At 37.5% G+C, this 10,545-nt stretch overlaps 1 protein-coding gene across 1 annotated transcript; it reads right to left on the reverse strand.

Moving 5' to 3' along the window:
- LOC107612330 (13-hydroxylupanine O-tigloyltransferase-like) lies at positions 100 to 4,703 on the reverse strand. The gene is made up of 3 exons (XM_016314088.2): positions 4,133 to 4,703; positions 694 to 1,148; positions 100 to 563 (listed from the first exon to the last, which is right to left on the reverse strand). The coding sequence occupies exons 1-3, from the start codon at positions 4,586 to 4,588 to the stop codon at positions 113 to 115; spliced, it is 1,362 nt and encodes a 453-aa protein (XP_016169574.1). The 5' UTR covers positions 4,589 to 4,703; the 3' UTR covers positions 100 to 112.

The following is a 10,545-nucleotide window of genomic DNA, read 5'->3' on the forward strand; positions in this document are numbered from 1 at the left end:
TCATAACAGACACACATGCGACAAGTTATGAAACTAAGTTGACATGCATGCATATTTTGATATTCAGATCAACCATCCACTACAGATTGGACACTATTGACTTGATAGGATTTTATTCATCCTTGATCTGAAGCATTTCATTAAGCTCGTTCTCAAACCTTTTCATGGCTTCTTCTGGGAGGCAAATTAAAACCAATCTACCATGCTCTCCTTTAGCGTTAGTATATGGAACATAGAAGCTCAAACCAGGAATATTATCTACACCGGCCTTGTCTGGTCCAGAATACAAAGGCTTACCCCATCCATAATCCACATCTCTTATCCCAGATTTTGTGATGTCTGACACGATAAAGGATCCTGTCAAGGAGAATAGAGGCCTTCCTTTAATGGCCATTAGATCGGCAGTAGAGTGAACATATTCCTCAGTTGCTTCTTTCTTTACTTTCTTCACCAACTCCAATGCATAGGTCATGGGCTGCCCGCATAGCATCCCCGCAGTAGAAACTGCCGCAGGAAACACAAATGCGTTGCCATAATACCCTTCAGGTAGTGGAGGACTAAGCCTATCACAAAAATAATGGTAATAGCAAAAGAAAAGATCAGAGAGAATCAAATAAAAATTACCCTTCTTTTAATAGCTAGTTATCCCTGTTCAAATTAAATAGGAGAGTGTGTAGAGGTAGTTATTTTAACCTGCAAGGTTCAAAACGTGCATTGACTACGCACATGAAGCGAACCTCTTGATTGGGGTTTTTCCATTGGAGTGCAGCTGTATGACAACGCCAGAGGCATGCAGTGAGGACATCGAAGGTGGTGGAAGATTGAACATGGTGACGAGGGAAGAGGCAGCGCAATGCCTCAATCTCTTTGGAGCCAAAGAAGAAGGAAGCATGGCAGGGTTTCAAGGAGACACTTTTGTTGTCATCTTCGAGCGGTAGTTGGTTGTATTCATGGTGGATGAATGTGACTCTTGGTGGGTCTCTGGCACAAAGAAGATCCCTACACCAAACTGGGAGAAGCTTAGGCTTAGATGCACCTTGGGCTATTTCTGCTATGGCCTTTATGAATTGAATATATCCACTTCCATCACACATTGTGTGGTTCACACGCATAGCAAAGATGAAACTGCCGCATTTGAGCTGTGTCACCTGCCAATCCGTTCAATCATATAACATATGAACACTATCTCCGTTACAAACTACAAATCTTATTTTTTCATACAGTAAAAAATAAGATTGTTTTCGTAAATTATGATGGACTAATAAAAATATCGATATTGTTAGGGAGAAAAAAAAAGGTCAATTTTTTTTATTTAATATTCGTTAATTATTGCAATAATTAATTAATACTAAATAAAATAAATTTTAGTTGATTTTAATTAGGAGTAAACTCGGATCGGATCGGATCGAATATGACCAAAATTTCGATCTGATCCACACTAAAATCATCGGATCAGATCGGATCAAATATTCGTAGTTTTTAATCTTGGATCCGATCTGCACATTTGCGGATCGGATAGAATCGGATATCAGATATATCCGCAAAACTCAAAATATTTTTAAAAGTTTATTTTTATTAAAAAATATCAATAAAATTCATTTTTTTTATTTTTTAAATATTTTGATTCTTAAAATAATATTAAACATATTTTTCTTAAATAATAAATTAAAATAATACAACATATCTGATAATTATTAATTGAAATAAAACATAAAAAGAATATTTACTTATTTATTTTTTTATTTTTGCGGATAGACGGGTATGTGGATCAGATATACAGATACCAACACAAAATCCGCAATCCGATCTGATTAGTGTATGGGTCTGATCTGATCTGATAGCCTTGCAGATCGAATCCATATCCACAATTTTTGAATCGAATTCGAATAAATATCACAGATATGCGAATCAGATTTGATCCATTGACGCCCTTAATTTTAATTAAATTTTTTTAATTACCAAATATTTCCATAAAAATATAAACAAAAGAATCAACCTAATTAAAGAGTCAACAACCTAGCAAACATCTTATCTAAGAGTCAACAATCTAACAAATATCTTATCTATTTATTCAATTATTTTAAAATTATCCTTTTATCTCGTCCCATTTCTTTTTTTCCTTCCAACATTACAATTTCAGGCACCACCACCGTATTATTTGTCGTGGCCCCTCCACCATTAACTACTAGTGTGTCGTTAGTTGTCCCTAAATCCTAGGGTTTTTTACTTAAATAAATTGTTTGCATTTCAAAATTACCTGATTCCCCTAAAACAGATTCTGCAACGTGATTATCCTTTTTGTATTATTATATAAATCGTCCTAGGGTGCAAAGGGTTATATAAAACATGAATCATCTCACCCTAGGACGATTAATGCATGAACTTGTGAGGCAAAGTAAGAGTAAATCGTGGCAGGGCTTCTTGGGTTAGAAGTAGAGCATAAATCGTCCCAGGGTAGTAGGTTTTACGTGTTAATGGGCTAAACCAAACTGGGCTGCCACGATTTATGTGTTATTGAGACCCTCAGGAGCCTGGGACGATTTATGTGTTACTTTGTAACACTCAAAGGGCTGGGACGATTTATGCCCAAGTTATAACCCTAAGGACTCAAGTCAACGGGTTAACGGTTCAACCGGAAATTCACCGGTTGAACCGATTGACCTGGTGCAATATAATTAAAAAATAAAATATATTAAAAATTTTCAAATTTAAAATTTAAATACATATTTTCACTAATAATCCAACTTCAACTTTTTTAAAAAAATTTGAAACTCAAGCGGTTCGGTCGAACCGGTCTTATCGAATGATATCAGTTTAAACCATTTCATTCCGGGTTTGACCATACCCAACCGGTTCGTTCCCTCATCTGGTCAGATCATCAGATTGGAGGGAGGTCTTGGAGCCACCATATTTGAGCGGAGAGGAAGTTTGGAGGGAGAACTGTTTTCGGGGGTGGGACCAGCCGGTGGCGGAGGTGCAGCTGGTGGTGGGCAGAGGCGTCTGAGTGGCACCGGGGGTGGTGGCAGTGGGCCGTCGGCGGCCAGTTGGTGGAGTTGGGGGATCTCACTGGCGGTGGTAATGGCCGCGAACCAAGGAGATATGTACCACTTAAATGGCATTGCGCATGTTGCCGGATTTATCGATCAAGAGGTAAGATTTTAAATTTTCTAATGTTTTTAAATTTTGGATGATATAGTATGTTGGATGATATTGTATAGGGTGAATATGCATCTTAGAATATTTTTTTATTAAGACGTTGTCGGATACCATGTACAGTGATTTAGTTAGTTTTTGGTTTAGTATAAGATGTTAGAAATCAGTGTTCTTAATAGATTATGGAATTCGCTCATGATAGGGTGATGGTTCTGACGGTAGAATCCCATGAAATTTGCTGATTTTACTATTGAGTTCGGACCGGACTGGACCGAACCGGTTCGAGAGAAAAATCGGGCAATGGGGTTCTGAGCCGGTCCAATCTGATGATCTGACCGGATGAGGAAACGAACCGGTTGGGTATGGTCAAACCCGGAATGAAATGGTTTAAACTGATATCACTCGATAAGACCGGTTTGTTACAAAGTAACACATAAATCGTCCCAGGCTCCTGAGGGTCTCAATAACACATAAATCGTGGCAGCCCAGTTTGGTTTAGCCCATTAACACCTAAAACCTACTACCCTGGGACGATTTATGCTCTACTTCTAACCCAAGAAGCCCTGCCACGATTTACTCTTACTTTGCCTCACAAGTTCATGCATTAATCGTTCTAGGGTGAGATGATTCATGTTTTATATATTTCTAAATTGATGAAAACTTTTGTCTTTTATGACTATTTTGTAAAAGTAATTTGATTTTATAAATTTTTTGTGCCATAATCTGTAATGTCATGACAAAACTGACATAATTTTAAAAGATTTATATTATCGTAATGTTATTACAGGTAAAAATAATAGTTAAAATCTTAAATTATAAATTATAAATTCTAAACTTTAAATTTTAAACTATGTATTCTAAATTAGTTTTACTTTTTATTGTTTCATTTCTTTGTTCTATAAATTGTTTCATTTCCTTTTATTGTTTCATTTTTTTTTTTTTATAATGATACGACAATCGTGTGTGTAAATAATTTAACCTGAATAAGGAGGAGCGGAGAGTTAACAATTCCATCATTAGAAAATGGAACATCATAGAGGAGCTCATGAAAGCAAGGGAATGGAGGAAGAGGATCAACACCAAAATGGTCAAGTGTAACATATGCTTCAGCTTGGATGAACAATACACCTTCGCCAGTGCAATCCACCATAAGTTTGCCCTTAGGACCTTCCCTAAGCCTCCCAGCAAGTGGATAATAGAACACAAGTGCTTTGGACAACGCTTCCCTGATGACATGGGCAGGGTCTTTCCCTGCCATTGAAGGGTTGAAAGGAAAGATATGAACCGCTGCATAGTGGATGCGTAGACCTTGTTGGTCATCAATGTCGGAGAGAAGCTTGAGCTCATGGGGGGTGGGTCCAGCAGGTGGCACTAGCTCCGCTGGGTTCCTCCTCACTTTAAACACCATAGATGATGATGATTTCTGGAGAACCATTATTATGTGATTTTTTGGGAATTAAAGTAAGAATCGAAATATTGGTGTTTGATGAACAAACTGAAATGTTGATATTATTAAGAAGGTATAGAAAGAAAAGTGTAAACTGAATAAATTAAACTTGATTAAATTCAGTGCAGCATATAGAAGGAGAGGAACTATTTATATACAGAAGTAAATCAGTTTGCTGTGTATGGGATTTTTTTTAAATAAATAAAAAATATTTTATTTATTAAAATATATCATTTGTAGCATTTTTTACAAAAATTTATCTTATTTTTTATTTTGCTTACAGTGTAAACGAAATAAAAATGCATGTATTTCGTTTATAATGTAGACGAAATAAGAGAGGAGCTGGCCTATATATATAAAATCCGTTTACAACATTATTTGGATAGATATTTCATCAATTTCTTCACCTTTTATCCCACTTCTACTATTTTCTAATCATTTTATCAAATTACTCGACGATTATGGCGCGCGCGAATGCACATAATGCGGACATTAACCGACTGATGAACTCGACATGACACATCGCTAGGGTAGCCGACTTTAAGATTAGTGTTGTTTTTTTGTGTTTATGTTACACTACAAAAAAAAAAAAAAAACATGTTTTAGCGACAAACTTTTAGTGGCAATAATATAATGACCACTAATTCTTTAATTTAAGTTATGTTTTTGCGGCAATTATATATTTGCCTTTATTACTATATATTATAATGACAATTGTTTTTATTGTCACTAATAAATACAAAAAAAATTGTTTGTAAAAAAATTTTAGTGGCCATAGAGTTATGGCCAGTATTATTATCATTAAAATATTTTTTTAATGAGTTATTGCTTGTGCTTTTTAGAACTTTGGCGTAAAAAATGTTGATTCAGATAGAGTGAAGTACCAACCCGGTCCTTGTCCATTTTCAAGAATGACAACGCGACCCCTCAAAATAAAATTGATCCACTTCGGTCCCTGTCCCCTGATTTCGTCACACAACGCAGTCTCTGTGGGTATTTTTCCGTCAACTCTGAACGGAAAATGCTGACGTGTCAGGTTCAGAAATGGATAGAGGTCTAATTGTCTCTAAATTTAAATTGTTAGGGGTTTATTTGTCCTTATAATTTTTTAAACAATATTTTTTAGATTATTTTTTATTTATTATATTAATATTCTATCAAGTAATGTGTTCATTAGTTTTTACTTTATTGTGAAAAATTATCTAGATCATAATACTAATAGTATATCATAGGGTTATTATTATTAATGTATTAACTGAATTTTAATGTTTATTATTTATGTATTTAAAAATTATATTTGAGAATGATTTATTTAGTTTGATAATAAATGATATTTTTAAATTTGAATAATTTATTAATTAGTTTGTACTTATTATACTATATATTTAATAATTTATTAAAAAAAGAATATTAATATAATAAATAAAAAATAATCTAAAAAAAATTTATTTAAAAAATTATAAGGACAAATAAACCCCTAACTAATTTAAATTTGGAGACAATTAGACTCCTGTCCATTTCTGAACCTGACACATTAGCATTTTCCGTTCAGAGTTAATGGAAAAATACCCACAGGAACCGCGTTGTATTACGAAATTAGGGGACAAGGACCGAAGTTGATCGATTTTATTTTGAGGGGTCGCGTTGTCATTCTTGGAAATGGACAGCGGCCGGATTGATACTTCACTCATTTAGATATTCAGAGAAAAGCGTCTAGCTTATGTTGAAGGTGAAGAATGGTATCACCGCCAAAACTCTAATCTCATCGTAGCCGTCGCTGCCGCTATCGCCACCGCCGTCGAGCAAAGGTGCCTCCTCCACTAACTCATCTCTAGATCTGGTAGCAATGCCCAAACCTCTGACATCTACACCTTTCTCTGACACCGCCGATCTTCAGCAATAAGCTGTGACGTCAATACAAATCCCAAAATCACCTCTCATTTCGCACTCTGTCTCTCCCAGCTCGAATTACGAATGGCCGATCAGAATCCTGCGGAGCTAGAACCAAAGAGCGGCTCCGATGCGTCTTCTCGGATCGAGGAAGTGAGTGAGTGGTTGGCGAAGACATTCGAAGCCGCCAGCAAACCCGTTCCAGGGTTTGAGTACACGCCTCGCAGCGTCTCGCATTTGCACGGCCTCTTAATCGTCTCCAAAGCCAAAGATGAAGTTGTGCGTCTCGTCACTCGCGATTTTTGCCAGAAGGCCTCTGAGTACCGATCCCGAGGTACGGTTCTAATTAACCGTGATTCAAGTTAATTCAAGTTAGTGAGACTCCTGCATCATGGAAGTTATATATTAAATTGTTGACTGAGACCTCAATTCTCGCTTTACCAATTTTCTTTTTAATTTTTAATCTTTTCTTTTTTCTATTAGGGATTTGATTACTGGAATTTCTAAGTCCAGATTTGATGAATTCTATTTTTGTAATCTTAATTATTATTACTTTCTTGGTTTGTGATCTGAGATGACGATGGTGATGATTGTTTGAAGGACAATACTTTGATAAGTTACTTTTGCTCATTTTACATCAAGGACACATTATTTTAGGGTTATGTCCATGTTTTTGAACATGAATGTGTGTTGAACCTTCTAAGATGCAATAGTAATGCACTTTTAAATTGTTTTTAGATAATGAAATTTGAATCGGGCCATTTGTATTGGTAGGCATGCTTTTGGTGATCAGTATCGGGCCACTGATACTGTAATTAATGGAGCTGGGAAGCTGAAGTTGGTATTTGGTATGTTTACCAGAGTTGCAATCAAACAGCTCGACAGGATCATTGGCCAGGTAATTCTTCAAGTTCCTAACAATTTGATTTTTATTCATTTTAGTCTAATCATGCTTAGGGTTTCGTTTTGTTAACTGTTATAGGGACAATTTGCGATATCAGTAGAAGATACTTTGAAGATCATAATCTGTAGGTTCACTCAACTTGATCTCTTAATTCTTGTTTGGATATTTGTTAATGACGATCATTTCATGCTTGGAACTTGTTCAGTACTTGTTTCATCGTGTGATTGTTTAGGAAACAACACAAGAAGCTCTATTCCCTTGAGATGGAACTTGCTGCTGTTAGGAATGAGGTTTTTGTTTTGAAGCAACTGCTTGAGACCAATGGAATTTACTCTGAGAGAAAGCCTTTGGTTATGATATGTGTACTCACAACATTTGGCCGCCAGAAGAATAGGGACGCCATTCGCAATGTCTGGATGGGAATTAGTAATTATATATGTTTTGTTCTTTCTCTTACTTAATTAGAAATCACTGACATTGTAAATTACTCTGCCATGATTAATATTGCACGGTTTGCTCATTGAAATTGTGGATTAGAGGTGGTTTTAACATTAAGAGTTCTTTCTTTGCAGGTGCAACTTTGAAGAAACTGGAGGATGGAAGGGCATTGTTGCACGATTTGTTATTGAGAGAAGGTTTAAATTCTTACTTTTAATTTTTTTGGGATGAGGGGGCATGTTGGATCCAAATTGTGATTCTTATGGCTTATAAACAATTTTGCAGTGAAAATCGTGGAAACAATCAGGATAAGGACATTGATCGTGAGAATATGTTAACTAATGACATCCTAATTCTTGTAAGTTTAACTAGTCGAAGGATTTTATTCTCTTTAAACATTCTGCTTTTCTGGAATTTGACAAGTATTTTGTGGTTTATTGTGAGTGAAAAATGAGGTCTCAGAGCATAAGCTGGTTTAGCTCACTGCCTTCAACTCTTATGTTGACAAGATGATCACGTGGAATCAAACGAGGGAATCCCAAATAAAGCTAAATTGGTTTTTGCTTATGCTGCAGATAAATGGGATGCACTGCAATTATGTTTATCAATGATGAATAATTATCTCAAGGCAAGTTTTAATTTATTGTTATTGGCAAATAATTGTTGCTTTAGTTTTAATTCAATGTGTTGATTTTCGGACAAAAATATTTGGAATCAAATGGTCAATATTACTTTGTTGCAGGTTGTCTATAATCAACTATCATATAAGAGTTTTTTTTTTTGAATCAAAGGAAGCTCAACACATAGAGTGGAGCAATTAAAGAAGCTACAAGAAATAACAAACGTCAAGAAACCAATCCCTAGTCCTCTTCTGCATGGCTATCAACACCCAAATGGGTCAGCCCCACTCCATTCCTCAGAGTACCTAAACAACCTGTTTATGATGTCCTCCATGCTGGAAGTATGATCTCTGAAGAGCCTACCATTCCTTTCTAGCCAGGTTGTCCAAATAACCGCAAAGAACCCAATGAACCACCTCTTTCTGTCTACCTTCCTTACCGATAACTTCGTCCAGCTTTCAAAGTGATCCTTTAGTGTACCTGGAAGGCTCCATTGTCGTCCCAAGGCCAGCAGCCAAGCACACCACACCTTCCATGTGGTCTCGCACTCAAGGAACAAATGAAAAACAGTTTCCTCAGCCTTATCGCATAGCACACACCTAGTATCCTGCTGAGTAATAACCCGGAATCTACATAGTCGATCCTTAGTATTCACCCTTCCAACCAAGACAAACCAAGTAAGCAGCTCAACCCTCGGAGGTACAAGTCCTTTCCAAACAGTACGAGTGAAGCTATAGCTAGTGATTTCCTCCGGTAGGACTTCCGCCTGCAAAACCTTCCCAAAGGAAGCCGTTGAGTAAACTCCTGTTTTATCAAATTTCCATACCACGCCATCCTCTTTTTCATTGGTGGGCTTGACCGATTGTAGCAGCTCATGAACCTGGTGGACTAAATCCAACTCCCATTGGAACAGCTCTCTCCTCCACTGAAAGCTCCAAATCCACTCTATCCCATCCCAAAACCCACAATCCCCTATAACAGAACCTTGCAAGGTCGAGACCGAGAAGAGTCTAGGAAACATATCTTTCAACACCCCAGGCGGCAACCAGCTATCCTCCCAGAACCGGATTGTTCTGCCATTACCGAGCTCCATAGACAACCCGCTGATCATCTTTTCTCGCAACTGCGACTCACTAATTTGTAGCTGGCATATATCCCGCCAATGACCCCCTCTTATGGGAACTGGCTGGCCTTGCAGCATCACAGTAGGATTTATGTTGTTGCAGGAGCAAACAACTTGCTTCCATAAAGGACAGTCTTCTTTTGAGAACCTCCACCACCACTTGAACAGCAGAGCTGTATTTCGAATCACCGCATCCCCAACTCCCAAACCACCTGCTTGCTTCGGAGCCATAACTATGGGAAATCAGCTTTTCCGCCACTGTCTTCGGCATCTTATACAGGCTGAGGTAGTAAATAGGCAAGCTATTAAGAACCGACTTAATTAGGACCAGCTTTCCCGCTTTGTTAAGAGTCTTTGCTTTCCACAAACTGAGCTTATCTTCAACCTTGTCAATCACCGGTTTCCATGTCTTTACCAGCCTCGGATTTGCTCCCAGGGGAATACCCAAATATCTGACTGGCAGTGATGCCTCCTTGCACCCCAACAGCTGACACATCCTACGGACCCACATCCGATCACAATTAACCGGAATAAGGTTGGACTTTTCAAAATTAATGTTCAACCCAGACATCAGTTCAAAGCATCGGAGTAATCGCTGATAATTCCTTATGGTCTCTTCCTTAGGAGGACAGAAAAGAATGGTATCATCCGCAAACTGCAGGTGAGATAACTCGATGTGATCCCTCCCAAGTAGTAGTGGAGATATACGATCATTCCTCACTGCCTTGCCAATCATTCTATGGAGCACATCCACAATTAAAACAAACAGAAAATGGGACAGCGGGTCTCCTTGTCGCAAGCCCCTTTCCATTTTGAAAGGCTTCGTAGGTGACCCATTAACAAGAATCGACATAGATGCAGAGCAGACACACTCCTTTATCCACCCTCGCCATTTCTGACCGAAGCCCATCATCTGCAGTACAATATCCAGAAAGCTCCACTTAACTCTATCATAAGCCTTTTGGAAATC

This window comes from Arachis ipaensis, chromosome B08, assembly GCF_000816755.2.
Source record: "Arachis ipaensis cultivar K30076 chromosome B08, Araip1.1, whole genome shotgun sequence".
In the NCBI taxonomy this organism is placed as follows: domain Eukaryota; kingdom Viridiplantae; phylum Streptophyta; class Magnoliopsida; order Fabales; family Fabaceae; genus Arachis; species Arachis ipaensis.

Coding starts and splice junctions, on each gene's coding strand:
- LOC107612330 (XM_016314088.2), bottom strand. CDS start 4,588: ATGGTTCTCCAGAAATCATCATCATCTATGGTGTTTAAAGTGAGGAGG. Junction 1,149..4,132: donor CTCCGCTCCTCCTTATTCAG/GTTAAATTATTT, acceptor ACGGATTGGCAG/GTGACACAGCTCAAATGCGG. Junction 564..693: donor GCACGTTTTGAACCTTGCAG/GTTAAAATAACT, acceptor TTTTTGTGATAG/GCTTAGTCCTCCACTACCTG.